Source organism: Plecotus auritus (assembly GCF_963455305.1).
Source record: "Plecotus auritus genome assembly, chromosome: 4".
Lineage (NCBI taxonomy): Eukaryota > Metazoa > Chordata > Mammalia > Chiroptera > Vespertilionidae > Plecotus > Plecotus auritus.
Genome location: NC_137775.1, coordinates 135,542,184 through 135,558,766, shown reverse-complemented (window position 1 = coordinate 135,558,766; position 16,583 = coordinate 135,542,184). Strand labels below are relative to the sequence as shown.

Below are 16,583 nucleotides of genomic sequence, written 5' to 3'. Positions count from 1 at the left end.
AGTAAAATGAGTTCTCCATTGGCTAATTTTTTGTTGTTGTTAATCTTCACCTGAGGATATTTTCTGTTGTTTTTTTGTTTATTGTTTGTTTGTTTTGGTTTTTTGGTTTTTTGTCCTCTTTTCTGTTTAATGGCTCAGCCTGCTTCTGCAGTGACAGGTGAAGTCCAAGTGCCCTGGCCTCTGACTTTTCTGTGGAGATCTGGCAAAGCTGGGACTTCTAGGCAGTTTGCTCCTAGGAAGATGCTGCTGGGCTGACCTTCCTCCATGAGTGTGTGTGGCTTTGTCGTTACAGAAACGTCTCCACCTGTGAGGTGTCCTCCTCTCAGGCCCTCAGCTCCCCTCAGCGGTCCAAGCGCGTCAAGGAGAACACACCGCCCCGCTGCGCCCTGGTGCACAGCAGCCCGGCCTGCAGCTCCTCCGTCACATGCGGCTGGGGCGACGGCGCCTCCAGCACCACCAGGGAGAGGCAGCGGCAGACCATTGTCATTCCAGACACCCCCAGCCCCACAGTCAGCGTCATCACCATCAGCAGCGACACGGACGAGGAGGAGGAACAGAAGCACGCTCCCACCAGGTGAGACGCATCACCATCAGACTCCCAGAAAGCACCAGGACAGCTCATCTGGGCCACTTTTCATCATCAAACATGAAGGTCCCTCTCTCCTGGCCCCCAAATTGTGGTTTTGCCCCGCCCTAGAGTCCTGACGTGATTTCAGGGGACTAACAGACTTTCCATAACTGTTTAAAACCAAAATAATTTGGAATCCCTTGGGTATTAAAAAAGTTATGGGCCCTATTCATTTGGGAGACTTGAGACTATAAAAACCAGACACAGGATGCCAGTGTATTTCAACCCCCGTAAGCTTACAAAGCTCTGCCTCAGGCTATTGAATTTATTCCCCGTTGGTCGAAATATTTCTCCAGTATCGCCTTGGCTCTCTCAGAATTTGAAATAATTGTCCAATTAATCAGAAATTTCTCTGTGTCTGATTAACCCAATCTTTCAAACTGCCAGTTGGCTCTTACCCAGAGAGCACTGCTGTTTATTCCAAGTAGTGAGAACTCATTTTACTCTCCACGCGCTCCCAGGAAGAGGGAAGAAGCATGTAATACAGTACTTGCACGACTATTAGCCCTGGCGCCAGAGCCTCTTTTCCTGCCCCTCTGGCACAGTGGGCACCTGGCTCTCTGCACCCCACTGGCCTCAGGACCTTAGCGATCCCAAGCTTCATGACCCCAAGCTTCAACCTGCTGGCTCTTCACATGAGGACTGAGGGCCAGGGAAGGGAAGCCTGCTCCCAAGCCCAGCACTGCCGGTCAGCACGCATCCCACAACTGGATACAAAGCTTAACATCCACATATAGGCCTGAATTATTAATTTCTGATTGGGTATAATGCCCATAATTAGTCACCACAGATCCTTTTGATCAGATAATCAATTCCCACACTTGAGATCAATGTGAAATGTACAGATAGGGTGGCTGAAGCATTCCCACTGTAGCTACTCTCAGTGCTTTGCTGTTTCATGGTAGGGCTGGTGTAGTCTCAGTGTCCTCTTTTCTGTTTAATGGCTCAGCCTGCTGTTCAGTGTGTCTCAAGGAATGTAATGGAGCACTTCTGGTCCTAGCATCACTCCAAGGGCCAGAGGGGCCTTGGTGTCAGGGATGCCAGGCGCAGTGCTTCACTCCCCACCTGCCTATTCCAGGACTGGCCTCAGTTTCCTTTCTGATAGAGCCCCGAGTTGAGTCAGTACTCCGTTCTCCCCAGTGCCTCATGCCCCTCAGCCCAGGAATATGATGGGCTTAGGTGGTTCCTTTACAAAGAGAAAGGCTCTTCCCAGCCCCAGCCTGGCCCCCGGCCTGGAGCAGCCTGAACACACATTTATAACCTTCGGCACAAGACAGGCCCAACAGCCTCACCCAGCCCTTTGCCACAACTGGAAAAAAGCAGAAGCAATTTAAAAATCTGACAATGATGAGACTAGAATGTCATTTTTGAAGAATGAGATTTGAGTTGACACAGACTCTGGACACATAAAAATAGTCAAATTCATAGAATCAAGGAGTGGACTCTTGGTGGCCAGGGGCTATCGGTAGAGAAATGGGGAGTTGGTAATCAATGGACATAAATTTTAATTGAGCAAGATGAATCCATTCTAGAGATCTGCACAACATTGCACTGTAGTCAACAATACTTAAATTTTATTAGGAGAGTAGGTCTCGTGTTAAATATTCTTATCACAATAAAATTTAAAAAATAAATAAAGTTAAGACCATGGTTAGTCGCCAAAAAACAGAGAGAATGCTAGCTCTTGGTTCAAACCTGACTCTGTCCCTAATTAGCCATGTGACCTTGAACAAGCAAGTGACCTAAGCTCTCCACATCTGAGTTCATTGTTCTTAAAACCAGAGTTGGAATATTCTTTCTCGCTGTGAGCGTTAGAGGAGGCAACACATGTAAAGCACTTTGAACAGTAGTTGTGCACCCAGTAAATGTGACCTAGACTTTGTAATCAGTGTCATCGTGATAGAAGAGAAGTGTTGTTCACATGTAGCCTTGACTGTGGAGTCAGAGGAGTGAAGTAAGTCATGGAAGGTTTATTGGTGGAGATGAATTTTGACCCTGGTCTTGAAGGATGGAATTGACTGAGACTGGCAAATAGAAATCAGAAACACATTCCAGACGGCGCCCTGCCGGGAGGGGTCACAGGTTTGTATGTGATCCTATGGCAGTGTTTTCTCCATTGGGGCTGATTTCTTTACTGCTTCTCCTTATCTCTTTCCATCATTTTAAAATGATGAAAATCATCTATTGCCATGACAACACAATGCAATTGTGAACTCTGGTGGCTTTATTCAGAAGTGATGTTCTATTAAGGCCATTAAGCAAATATTTCTCATTCTACTCTGTCTCCCTCCCTCCCTCCCTCCCTCTCTCTCTCTTCCATTAACCAATTCATAATGGGATTGATTAGCGATCAGTAATAATTAGACACTATACTGGAATGAATCCCAGTAGAATCAGTGCATACGCGCCTAAAGAATCCATGGTAATAATGCATGCTCATTTTTAAGGTGACTCATTTAGTAGCTTCCCATTTGTTCTCTAATCTGCATAGTATAATCAGATAGAGCACAGATATTCCTAACAATAGGAGAGATTAAAAACAGCTATCAGGACTGGCTGGTGGTGCTAAGTGGTTAGAGCAATGGCCGTGCACCAAAGGGTTATAGGTTCGATTTCCGGTCAAGGGCACATACCTGGGTTGTGGGTTCACTCCTTACCCCCACCCTCCAGTTGGGGCGAATGCTGGAGGCAACCAGTTGATGTGTCTGTCTCACATCTTTCTTCCTTTCTTTCTTCCTTCCTTCCTTTCTTTCTCTCTCTCTCTCTCTCTCTCATCCTCCCTTCCTTTCACTCTCTTTGAGAAGCAATGAAAAAAATATCCTCAGGTGAGGATTAACAAAAAAGAAAATGAAAAATTATCAAATTAATTCATCTCTTCCAAGCCTGTCTCGTATAGATCCAAGAAGGTAAGGAAATCAGCCTTCGACGGTGCTGTACTTATTTGCTCATTAGGCGGAGGGACCTTCCAGCTCCCATAAAAGGGAGGGGACCCATGAAGTTTAGAGAGGCTTTATCCTACACCCCTGGATAGGTAGCGAGACATGGACACCCAGATTCTTTGGCCTCCTTGGTGGGAAGGCTCACTACCTATTGGGTTTCCATGAGGAAATGGCCCCAACTTCTCACAGGTCATCTAGACCAAGCTGCCAGGTGCTCTAAGAAAGCCATCCCAAGTGACAGCAAGCTCACTGATGCATGAAGTGTATGTTCAGACAGTTCCAGTTGTCAGAAAATTCTTACTCATATTGAGCTGAAACTTCTCCACAATTTCCAAATTTGAGTGAAGACTTTGAAATATGTCCACTTTGAATTTTATTACAGCTTGGCCAAAATTAGTGTTGTGTGAGGATGTGCCATTTTTAATTTACTCAGAACCTGAGGAAGGTACGGTCAGCAGGAATTGGCCGGGACTGGGTCTACATGTGAGGGATTTATTTCCTCTCCAAATCAGGAGTAAACCAAGTCCTATGTTATGTGTCTTTAATAATAAATCTTTAAGTCAGCAGAAGGATCCCCACAGTGGATCCTTTAATGCCACTCTCCCTAATGGATTTCACAGGTTGGAGCTGGAGGCATGTCTAAGGTCACACCAACATCCAGGCCACTGTCCAAGGTCACACCAGTAAGTGGGCAGCAGAGCCGGAACTAGACACCACTCTCAGGACTCATCTGGGAGCCAGCTCTGTTCTTCATGTGGGGCCACCACCCCAGACACACTTTCAGCAGAACCCGTCTGCATTGTGTTCGCTTTAATCATGCAGAACTGGCTGTGATGGAGCTGAGAGCAAAGGCAGGGCAGCACCGCCTCCCAGCATCCCCCAGGAACTGGAGCACCTTGTGTCAGTGCGGGCTGGGGTGGGCTTCCCTTTAATAGCATCTTTCTACACAGCAGACACCCCACAGACTGGGGGGTTTCCCTTTGCCCAGCCCCACCCACCACAGAAAACCACTGCAGGTCTCCCTGGTTTTGGTCTTTTTGAAGCAGCTCACCCTCCCAGGGCTCCCTCCTCCTGGTGCCACAGCTTCCCACAATGTCCCTGCCCTCGAATCCTGCTGCCGACTCAGAGGCTCGGGGATCTTTACTGCTGCCCCACTTTCTAGTTCCTGGGCCAGATCTCAGTGCCACGCCCACCCCTTTCTTGTTTCTGAATAAGCATACAGACTTTTTAAAAATTGAGATATGATTCGAATGCCACACAAATCACTCACTTAAAGTATATAATTCAGTGGTTTTGGAATTTTACATTAATTTTTTTAATTGTGATAAAAAAATTTTGCCGTTTATGTTTAAGCATACACTTCAGTGACATTAAATACATTGTGTGTGCAGCCACAACCACTGTCTATTTCCAGAACTTTTCCATCACCCCGGGCAAACTCTGTACCCATTAAGCGGTAATTCCTTGTCCCTCCCTCCCCCAACCCCTGGTCACCTCTAACCTACTCTGTCTATGAATTTGCTTATTCTAGGTACTCATGTAAGTGGAATAATACAGTATCTGCCCTTCTATGTCTGGCTCATTTCACTTAGCACAATATCTCAAGGTTAATCCATACTGTAGCATGTATCAGAACTTTATTCACTTTTATGGCTGAACAGTATTCCATTACATACCACATTTTGTTTATTCATCTGTTGATGGACACAGGTTATTTTCACCTTTAGATTATATATTTTTTCTCCTCTCGGCCATTGGGAATAATTCTGTGAACATTGGCATTCAAGTATCTGTTTGAGTTCCTCTGTGTACATGCCTGAGAGTGGAATTGCTGGTCACGTGGTCACTCTCTAGTTTTTTGAGGAACAAGCATATGGATTTTTTGCATTTAAACTGTTACAAGTGGGAGGAGTAGGTCTTTATTAATTAAAATGTATCTATTTTATCAAAATTAATGTGAAGAGCTATAAATGCATGTTCATTCCTCACCTTCTTTTGAGTTCTTGATGGTTATCATCAGTACAACCCATTTGACAGTTCATCATGGGAGGCTTTGTGACATCCACTACACTCTTACTGGTTATTTTAAAACTTGTACCATTTACCCTGTCATGCTTTTGTACAGTACCACACTGAGACTTTAATCTCTTGGGCACACATGTATTGTATGTTTGTGTGCAGGAATTCTCTGTAGCACCTAGCATAGACCTTCAAGATACCTAACTGATGAGTTTTAATTTCCTTCATATCCAGCGAGTCTGTGCCTTGGTAGAATTCACTTTGTCAAGATAGGTTTTTTGCAAACCTATTTTCACATGTTAAATGAAGTAACACAACTAATAATAATAGCAGCTAACTTTTATAGAATACTTGCTTTGTGCCATATACTATTTGAAGCATTTTCCTTGTATTTCCTCACTTAATTCTCCAAATAAGCCTATAATATAGCTACTGTTACTAGTTAGCCACATTTTACTGATAAAGAGACTGAATCACTCATAGGTTGAAAAGCTGCCTGAGGCCACACACACACACCCCCTCCCCCAGCAAGTGCTGGTGTTAGACGTCTGGCTGCAGGGCCCTGTTCTCGCCCCGGACACAGCTGGGGAGGGACCCTGCTTCCCTGAACCAGGACATTGTGCTGCCCCTAGAAGAATTGTTGAGCCCAGAGGTCATAGTGTCAGGAGCTGGGGCCATGCAATCACACGCAGTCACTGCCCAGCCCCTCCCTTCTGCCCGGCTGCCTGGGGCTCCTGAGTTGACCCCCTTCTCTGCTGCCCTTAGGAGGCAGAGAGCAACCTTGGAAAGGGGCTGGCCTGTGGCTGGCCTTGTGACCTTGGCCAAGACACCTCCGTGATTGTTTGTCCCCATTAGGCATCTATAAATACCAGCTTCTCTTGCCAAATTAGCTGGAAACTGACCATCTTACTTAGGCAATGGATATTTCTTAAAAATAGATGATCAATATATAAAAATAGATGAAAACCCATTTTTGAAATCTTCACAGTAAACAACAAATTTTATATGCATCATCCTACCAGCTTCTCACTGAGCTTGGTGCAGAAAGAATTGGTTCCCAAAGTAACCACACAAACATAAATATCTCAGAAAAAAGAGTGGTGGCCGAGAGCCATCCAAAGCCAGTGCCTCCTATCAGCGTGTTGAGTTTCAGGAAGAAGAGCAGGGTCCAGAGCAGCTCTCCACTAGGCATCCTCCCAGTGGGGCCCCTCTGACCTCACCTGGACACAGTGCTGACCCTCCCCAATTCGAGGGCCGGCTCCCCGAGAAGGGGACTCTCAGAGGGCCTGGGTGCGGGCTCCACAGCCATCCCACGCAGCACCCTCCCAGCAGAGAGGTTGCCGATGGTGTGAAGTCAGCTCCGATGGCTCTTTCTCAGCACGTCTGGACCGTGTGTGGGATCAGCCCCCAGAACCTCCCTTTCTCCGTCCCTCTCTGCGTCCTGGCTGCTCCTGGGTGTTCCTGTCCCTCCTGCCTAAGTTCAGTGGATCTCGGCCCCGAGCCTCGCTGTGCTCGTCCTTCCTGGTGGCGGTGCTCTCCACACCGGCCTTGGGTGGCCTGGGGCTCTGGGCTTTGTTTGCCCAGACGTCCCTTTCTGGTGGCTCAGGGGTGTTGCCGCACCAGGGAGAGCCCAGGCCCACTCGAAGCGTCTCACTCGCAGCTTCCAGAATCGCCTGTGACACATGTGACAGGTGACACTTGTGTGCCCTGCCTCCCCACGTGTGCCCATCCCTGCCCTCTCTGCTCTGCTTCGTCCCCTGCCCGGCACGGAGAGGGGCTCTTCCCACAGCCGGCCGGCCTGAACTTCTGGCGTGTCTCACCTCCCGGTTCTGATTTGCCCTGTCCCTTTCCAGCACCGTCTCCAAGCAGAGGAAGAACGTCATCAGCTGTGTCACGGTCCACGACTCTCCGTACTCCGACTCCTCCAGCAACACCAGCCCCTACTCCGTGCAGCACCGCACCGGGCACAACACCAACGCCTTCGACACCAAGGGGAGCCTGGAGAGCCACTGCACTGGGAACCCCCGGACCATCATCGTGCCCCCCCTGAAGACCCAGGCCAGCGAAGTGCTGGTGGAATGTGACAGCCTGGTGCCAGGTAATCCAGGCCCGGGCAGTGACCCCTCTGGAGGTGGCCTTGCTCTCTGCTGCTAGCAGTTTTGTTGTGTGAGCGCTGACAAGCTCCGGGTTACTACAAATTTTGCTCAAGTCACCAAGGGAGGATTCTGCTAAACATCACGTTGTATAAGCAGCGTTTTCCTTTTTTAATTCTGTAATTAGTACCTCGCTGCCTTTACAATGGCTCTCCCTCTGATTTGGTTGATAAATAATAAACAAGAGCCACCCAGTTCCTTGTCTGCCGGTCTGGATGGACACCTGGTATGGCGAGTCCCTGACTACGTTCTGGCATCACTCCCACCAGAAGCCCTGGGGTGGGGCTGGCTCTGTGGGCAGAACCTCCCAGCCTTCTCAGCGAGGGGGAAACACCTTCCCACGTCTCAAAGGGCATGATGAGGTGTGTGTCCATCACACATTGCTTAATTAGAAGTATTCCCTCCAGCCCCCGCTGGTTTGGCTCAGTGGATGGAACATTGGCCCTCAGACTGAAGGGTTCCGGGTTCGACTCCGGTCAAGGGCACATACCTCGGTTGTAGGCTCAATCCCCGGCCCTGGTCAAGGTGCTTTCGGGAGGCAACCAATCAATGTCTCTCTCTCTCTCACATCGATGTTTCTCTCTCTGTCTCTCCCCCTACCTTCCACTCTCTCTAAAAATCAATGGAAAGCCCAGTCAGTGTGGCTCAGTGGTTGAGCATTAACCTATGAACCAGGAAGTCCCGGTTTGATTCCCAGTCAGGGCACATGCCTGGGTTGCAGGCTTGATCCCCAGTGTGGGGCATGCAGGAGGCAGGCAATCAATACTTCACTCTCATTAATGATGTTTCTATTTCCTTCTTCCTTCCTCTCTGAAATCTATAAAAATATATATATTTTTAAAAAACAATGGAAAAATATCCTCAGGTAAGGATTAACAACAACAAAAGTATTCCCTCCATCCTGAGAAGAAAAGCTGAGATCTTAACCTCCTAGATACGTTTAGTGCCTGACCCCAGATTGAGTGTCTCCCTGGCTCAGACTCACCAGGAGGAGAATTTGGGAGATAAAACACACACTCGCTTTTCTGCCCCGAACTATCACCAGCCCATCCAAGCCAGTCAGCGCTCTCCTGGTGGCACCCTTTCGAAGGAAAAGGACAGGAAGCGCCAGAAAGATTTTGTTTAGATGTGAGGAGTTACTGTTCATCGGCTGTTACTCATTCATCCCATCTGCGTCACCCGGGAACCTTCCTAGGTGGTTGCCAGCTGCAAGGCCCAGGAGGCCTGGGAGATCCAGGTGCTGCGCCTGAGGGTGAAGAGAATTTCGGATGGGGTATGTGGGGACTTGTCCAGCCCAGAGCGTAGGTCATTCTACTGTACGTGGTGGGGGACAGGAGGACTTCTCTCTCCCCAAACCCTCTTCCTGTCCAAGTCACCAAAGGAGGATTCCACTAAATATCACGTATAAGCAGCATTTTCATTTTTTAATTCTGTAATGAGTACCCAGGCGAGTATTTCAGTGAGACCTCGGCCGGAGGCAGCACTCTCTGCCTGTGACCAAAGGAACCTGCAGCAAACAGCTCACCCAGGAGGCAGGGTTCCTCAAACTTTTCCGCTCAGACACCCATCAGATGATTGTTTACAACTGTATCCATCGCACATTACCAGTTTAAGTATTTGCCACGGGTGTTATTTCTGCCGTGTTGCGTGTTGATCATTACTTAAGTACTTTAAATACTTTTGTCAGCACCTTGAGGCTGCAGCGTGGACGCATTTAATCCATGGAGATGCTGCCTGGCTGTCTCCCCAGGCGGCCAAAGCTGCCTTCACCTCCGTAGGACCGCCGCCTCGTGGCTGATTTCATCTCGGGAGTAGACAGATAGAGTAAGGAGTTGGCAAAGAGTTTGTAGCCTGAATAAAATAAGCTGGGGCAGCCTCCATGTTTGTTTGGCTTTGCTCTCAGGAGCTGTCCCTCAGGAGCTCTCTATTCCGGAATTATCCCGTTTGGGCGCCCCTGAGGTTTCTCACAGGAGAGCCAGTGCACATGCTAACATCCTGGAGAGTGAGGGAGTCTTTCTCCTGTAAAATGGGAGAAGTGTGCTCAGCCAGTGTGGCTCAGTGGTTGAGCATCGACCTATGAACCAGCAAGTCATGGTTCGATTCCGGTCAGGTTGTGGGCTCGGTCCCCAGTAGGGGGCGTGCAGGAGGCAGCCAATCAATAATTCTCTCTCATCATTGATTTTTCTATCCCTCTGTCCCTCTCCCTTCCTCTCTGAAATCAATAAAAATATCTTTTTTAAGAAAAAGAAAAAAGAAGTAGTTAAAAAAAACACGTGATAGTGGCCCTGGCCGGTGGCTCAGTGGTTAGAACATCGGCCTGTGCCCCAAAGGGTTGCGGCTCAATTCCTGGTCAAGAGCATGTACCTGGGTGTGGGGTTTGATCCCTGGCCCCAGTTGGGGTACGTTTGGGAGGCAACCAATCGATGTTTCTCTCTCCCTCTCCCTCCCCTTTTCCTCCCACCCTCCCTCCCACTCTCTCTAGGGATCAGTGGGGGAAATATCCTCTGGTGAGGATTAACAACAACAAAAAAACAATGTGTCTAAGAGTTGGCTCAAGATAGACCTTATGCAGATTATGTAGGAATTGATTTTTTTTCAAGTGGCCAATGCTAAATTTCTCTTGGCCTTTTGTTTTTGTTTTTGTTTTTTGTTAATCCTCACCCAAGGATATTTTCCATTGATTTTTAGAGGGAGTGGAAGGGAGGGGAAGAGACAGAGAGAGAGACCATGGATGTGAGAGACATTGACTGGTTGCCTCCCGCACACACCCTGACTGGGGCTGGGGATCGAGCCTGCAACTGCGGTACATGGCCTTGAAGGGAATCCAACCTGAGACCCTTCATTCTACAGGCCGATGCTTAACCACGGAGCAGAACCAGCTAGGCCTCCCTTGGCCTTTTAAAACAAGGTGGGTGGTGCGCAGGAGAGCGGCCAGATGTCCAGGTCGAATATTCCAGCTCTGAGCTCTGTCGACCGTGGTGCTGGTGCCGCTCTGGAAGGGGACATGGTGGTAAAAGTTACTGAAACTTTAAGACCACCCAGTGCAGCCCCCTCGTACAGACAGGTGAGGAAGCCGAGGGCCAGCCTCGCCCAGCGTAGCACAGCAGCGTCCTGCCGTCAGAGGCCGGCTCCGTGGAGCTGCATTAGCCATGTCCATCCGCAGCCCCTTGCACAGCGTGCAGCAGTGGCGGCCTGAGAACGCCCCACTGCACTTCCCCAAGGACGTGTTATGTCTGAAAAACAGAAACAATTGCCTGAATAGCTGAGAATCTCAGGGATATGTCCAAAAAAATGAGAGAAGTGGAAGGTCCTTCTCAGTGAGCTGCAGGTTCTAAAGCAACCAGTGCCGCTGCCTCCAGGAAGCCCCGTGGTGTCATTTCTTGTAGAGACTCCTTTCTCCCGGAGGACCTGCTGCGCAGTCTTCCCAGTGGCAGGTGAGAGGCAGGCAGGACCTCATCCTGGTGCCTGCCCGTCTTTCTCAGTGCTCACATACCCTTGGCTGCAGGACCCCCTGGCCGGGGAAGGCCAGGAAAGCAGCCTTCCTCGGCTTCCAGAGCCCAGCTGGCCCACACCAGCCAAGGCGCACACTGGCTGCAGCCACCCCCTGGGTCCCCAGCCGCTGACCCAGGACGCACGTCGTGTGGGTGACTGTCCATCTCCCACAGCTCGTCGTCCCTCCTTCTCAGCCACAGGATTCCTCTCGCAGCCTCTCAGGTCTCTCGGGCTAGTTAAGTTCTTTGGAAAGCAACAGTGCGAACTCTGCGAGAACGTGTTGGAGGGATGCGAGATTAAGGGAAAATTCAACAACCAGGTCCAAGGTGGGGCCAGAGCCAGGGCTGCTGGGACCTGGGCCAGTCTCACCTGGGCCTGGGGAAGTGAGACTGGTTTGTGATTGGCCAGTCTCGGAAACGGGTCCCTTCCTGGAAGACCCCTGTTGGCCCTAGAGGGGTAGCCGAGGGCTCGGGACTGACCTGTGACCTGTTTCTCCTCCCGACACAGTCAACACCAGTCACCACTCGTCCTCCTACAAGTCCAAGTCCTCCAGCAACGTGACCTCCACCAGCGGCCACTCTTCAGGGAGTTCATCGGGAGCCGTCGCCTTCCGGCAGCAACGGCCAGGGCCACATTTCCAGCAGCAGCAGCCGCTCAACCTCAGCCAGGTAAGCCCAGCGCTTCTCACCGCCCCTCCAGTGGGGGCAGGAGGTGCCCTGACTGACCACTGGTGTTTGCTTTCCTCCTCCGAGGGTCACCCGGGGGAAGCTGGTACCACTGGTTCAGGGAGAGCTGGCCAGAAGCAGGGCGACTTGTTTAGTCATGGAGCTCCGAGTGGCACGTGCCAGCGCTTAGGTTAGGGTGGCCCACAGCTCGCCAGTTCAGCCCAGCACAGGGAAAGGCACTGCGCGTGCCGTGGAGGAGGCCACGCCCGAGCCCGGACCACGGCGGTCGAGGTTTGGGGGTGGAACGTGAATAAAGCAGAGCCTCTGAGGGCAGAGCCAGCCTGTGCGTAAAGGGTCAGCTCGGTGCAGAGTGGACTCGGGCCGTTTCCTGAGGAGCCACGAGTGAGACAAAGGGGTTTGTGTCAGGAAGCCCCGTGCCCGGTGCTGCGCCTGGGCCGTGAACGGAGGCCGCGTCTGTCACCAGGACTGAGAACGCCGGGTAAGAGAGGGCTGGCGCGTGTGTCTGATACACGGCAGACAGCGGAGGTTCTGAGGGCCTGGATCTTAGAGAACAAGATCTCACAGTGAGAGAAACAGCCGGTCTCTCAAAGAGGCTCCTTCCCAGCTGCAGGGCGTCCGTGGGAGAGGTCTGTGACTGTAACTGCAGCGGCTTTACCTGTGTGTCATCCCGCCTGAGGGACACTGGGCTTGGCCTCCTTTCTCAGTCCCAGCTAATTTACTTCCCAGCATCCTCGGGAGGTGTCTTCTGTCACTCCCACTGCTCTCCCCCTGCCCCCTTCTCCTCTCCTCCTTGTCTCCTCCCTTCTCTCCCTCCTCCTCCCCCTTCTCCTCTCTCTTCTCTTGCCCCCTCTCTCTCCTTCCTCCCTCCTCTCCATCCTCACTTCCCCCTCCCCTTGTCCCTCCTCCCCACTTCTTTCTCTCCTCCCCTCCTTACATCCCCTCTTCCTCCCCCTTTCCTCTCCCTCTCCCTCCTCCTGCCCTCACTTCCCCCTCCTCCTCTCCCGTGTGTCCAGCCCCCAGTGCAGCCCTCTCCTGGTGCTTCTCCTTGTCCAGGCTCAGCAGCACATCACTGCAGACCGCACTGGGAGCCACCGACGGCAGCAGGCCTACATCACTCCCACGATGGCCCAGGCTCCGTACTCCTTCCCGCACAACAGCCCCAGCCACGGCACTGTGCACCCCCACCTGGCTGCCGCCGCTGCCGCCGCCCACCTCCCCACCCAGCCCCACCTCTACACCTACACGGCGCCTGCGGCCCTGGGCTCCACCGGCACCGTGGCCCACCTGGTGGCCTCCCAAGGCTCGGCACGCCACACCGTGCAGCACACTGCCTACCCGGCCAGCATCGTCCACCAGGTCCCCGTGAGCATGGGCCCCCGGGTCCTGCCCTCGCCCACCATCCACCCGAGTCAGTATCCAGCCCAGTTTGCCCACCAGACCTACATCAGCGCCTCTCCAGCCTCCACAGTCTACACTGGATACCCACTGAGCCCCGCCAAGGTCAACCAGTACCCGTACATATAGACACTGGAAGGGGGCACGCGAGGGCGGGGCCGCTGGGCGTCGTGCACCGAAGACGGCACCGCACAGCAGCAGTGCAAGGGCCGGGCCGGGGCGGGGCGGGGCACTGATGACACTTGAACTAGGAAGTGTGAGGACTGAGCCGAGAAGAGAACGTTTTTAAAAAGAAGGGATTCAGGAGGGGATCTATGCTTTTTATTTTAAAAAGAAAAAGAAAAAAAAGAAAACGTCAGTAACAAAAACACAGCTCACGAACCCAGTCTGCACCAAACTGGAAAGGAGAAGAGAGAGCGATGGAAGATTCCAGAAGGGGGGCCAGTTTCTGAAGAACTTTATCTATGAACTTTTCAAAGGTTATTTTCATATGGCAGCAAGTGACATTTAAGAATTTGCTGTCAGGGGACACCTGATATGGAAATCCAATAGATTTTTCATGGTTGAACATGAGAATTAGGGGTTTTTCCAGAACTCTAAAGGGTCAACAGCCCGAGAGGTCAGGCCTCGGCCTGCGAGGCTGATGTGGGTGGTTGGGCTGGCTCCTCGAGGGGGGCGGTGGGGGTGGCAGGCCGCAGGGAGCCCTCTCTGAGCGCTCTGGATAAGTCCCTAAGAAAGTTACTCCTCAGATGTCATTAATAATGTGTGTTGCAAACTTTAGTTTTTTCTTTCTGAAGATTTCTTTCCTCTTTGAATCAATCCCTAGTCGGTAGCAGGGCTGGCGGCGTTGCCGGCTCCCGGTGGAATGTAGCACTCTGCCCCCGTTCCTGCTTTGTGTTCAGCTCCAGTGATACCAATAGACTATCCTCAGTGTAACTGCACACAAACAAGTGATACAACATGGCCTGCAACCAATGCGGTGGCCCAGGCGTGGGAGCGCACGCGCCTGTGAGTCCTGGGCACGGCCACGGCTCCGTCCTGACTTGACATCATTCCCTCCTAGTGCCTTACGGAACCAGAGCGTGAGGGTTTCCTTCCACGGTACTCCAAGAAGCTGACGGGCGAGTCAGAGCATCTCGGCGCTTTTGTGCTGTTGAAACATTTTACTCTGGTCTTTCCTCTTTTTGTTTTTAAATGTTAATTTAATCTAATTTTAGTGCCCGTTGTCTGTCTAGGGCTGTTTGCGGGCAGAGGGGTGTCAGGGAGCTAGCAAGGCCCGGAGAGCCCCCGGATGTTGAGAGGTGGGGGTGGCCTGGTGGGCATGATGGTTTTAGATGACTGTATCCGGACAGAGGAGGAGCGATTCCCCACCCCTTGCTGCACCTTCCCCTCCTCCCTCCCACCCACCCCCCCCCCCCCCCCGCCCCAGTTCTACCTGCATGGCTGCTCTGCCATTTGTGGGGCCAGAGGTCCCTCTGTGTTGCAGGAACGCTGGCCTTGCAAGTGGCTGCCTCCTTCCTGGTGTGGAGAGGACAGAGGAGAGGAGGCCGCCAGCCGCCTGCCACCTCCTGGCCGGCACACTTCCTGCCGCCTCTGCGGGCTGGAGAGCCGGCCTGGTCCCCAGCCACGTGCTCCGCCCCTCTCCTCTGGTTCCCGGCTGCCTTTCGCTCTCACCCTCTTGCCAGGCCCTTCCCTCTGCAGACTACCACCAGCCCGTGCTCACTGCGGCCTCTTCCCCATTACCTGGGCCTGCCCACGGCACCACTTGGTTTTGGTTTTTGAGGGTCTGGTGGGCAGAAGGCAGGGGGACATTTATGGGGGTGACCAGGAGGCCTTCGGCCACCCCTTGGAGGCCCCTCCCGCCGCCAGTTAGGTTTCCAAAGAAATTGCCCTTTGCCCTCTTTGCACCTTTGGTACATTCTGGACGTTTCTCAGGCTTGAACTGCTGGAGGCAGGTGGGGTCTCTGTTCACAGCAACGCACACTCATGAAGGTTAGGAGACTGTGTGGTCATAGTGAGGTTTTAAAGGGAGGCCCTAAACGTCAGCTCTCCACGCTGAGTCCTTAACTGAGCCCAACGCAGCTTTCCCAAGGTGCAAAGAGGCCGCACCCGTCCTCGTCCCCCTCCCGCCTCCCTCCACAGTCTCCCTTAACGATCTGCCTGCCGTGAACAGTGTTTTTATAGTCACATCCGACCTAATTCAGTGAGGAAGCCAAACCTTTACCTTAGCTCTTAGCTGTGAAATGTGAACTAACTCTGGAAATTTCCCTTCCCGACCACAAGTCCTACTTACCTTACAAAGAGATCCCATTCAGTCCAGGCCTTAGGCTAGAAGGAAGGACGCCATGACTCTCTCAGGCGGGCGGACAGCCCCAGGGACCCAGCGGGACAGGACGCTCTGTCCATAGTCTGTGTGATGTGGGGAGTGCGTCCTTCTGAGGCGACAGGAGACGGCCAGTCTGTTGGGGGTGGGGGGTAGGGGGTGAAGTTGGAGGCCACGCTGGCCTGGAAGGCCCGACTCCCGGCACGGGTGGCAGCGGCTCCCCACCAGCTCTCGAGCCCAGTTACCTGTCGGGGCTGCACGTGAGCCTCCGTTGGCCTTACTGTAACATCCTGGGCCCTCGCCCAGTGCGCGCCCAGCCCTCGCGCAGTCTGACCTTCACAGAAAAGACAACTAGCCTTCCATTTCGAAGCAGATGACTCTGTCTACCACGTCGACTTTCACCTGACACTTCTTTCCTTTTCTTCCAGACCAGGAATGAAAGGTCCATGCTGCTCATAAGGATAATATTATTGTACTAATTATTATTATTATTATCATTATTATCATGTGTGGATATTTTAGCTGGGGTTTGAAATGCACATTTATTCCATGTATCTCTGTGTTTTCTCTTTAATATTTAAACTTATTTTATTATATCTGTGAGTACATGAGTAGACAGGAAGGACACACAGATGTCCAGTTTTGTCAGACAAAAGCAATTAGGTGAATTGTTTGTCATCTCTTCCACAAAGAGCTGTCAGGAAAGATCCCCGCAGAACAAGAGTGAAGAATGGAGGCCTTTTCCTCTGCGCAGCCCAGCCTGGGCGCTGACCACACAGGCCGCGCGTGCTGAGCCTGAGTGTGGGCCTCCGCCAGGCCCTGCGCTTCTGAACCCTGCTGCCCAGATCCTGGGCCTGCTCACACCTGCTATGTCCCTGTCCAGCCAAAGGAGCCCCCTGCCCGCAGCTGATGCAGCCCCTCCCAGGTGCCCCCCCTTTCCCGTCGGTG

General features: G+C 51.9%; 1 protein-coding gene across 2 annotated transcripts in view; it reads left to right on the top strand.

Moving 5' to 3' along the window:
- HIPK2 (homeodomain interacting protein kinase 2) overlaps nucleotides 1–14,091 on the top strand; it is a 177,173-nt gene extending 163,082 nt beyond the window's left edge. Inside the window, exons 12-15 of one of the 2 annotated variants that reach the window (XM_080665721.1) lie at nucleotides 293–574; nucleotides 7,440–7,684; nucleotides 11,739–11,899; nucleotides 12,971–14,091. In XM_080665721.1, the coding sequence (XP_080521847.1) occupies nucleotides 293–574; nucleotides 7,440–7,684; nucleotides 11,739–11,899; nucleotides 12,971–13,441 (1,159 nt within the window). In that variant the 3' untranslated portion in view covers nucleotides 13,442–14,091. Of the gene's footprint in view, nucleotides 1–292; nucleotides 575–7,439; nucleotides 7,685–11,738; nucleotides 11,900–12,930 lie in introns of both variants that reach the window. The other variant, XM_080665720.1, reaches the window with a different exon arrangement.
- The last annotated feature ends 2,492 nt before the right edge of the window (nucleotides 14,092–16,583 follow it).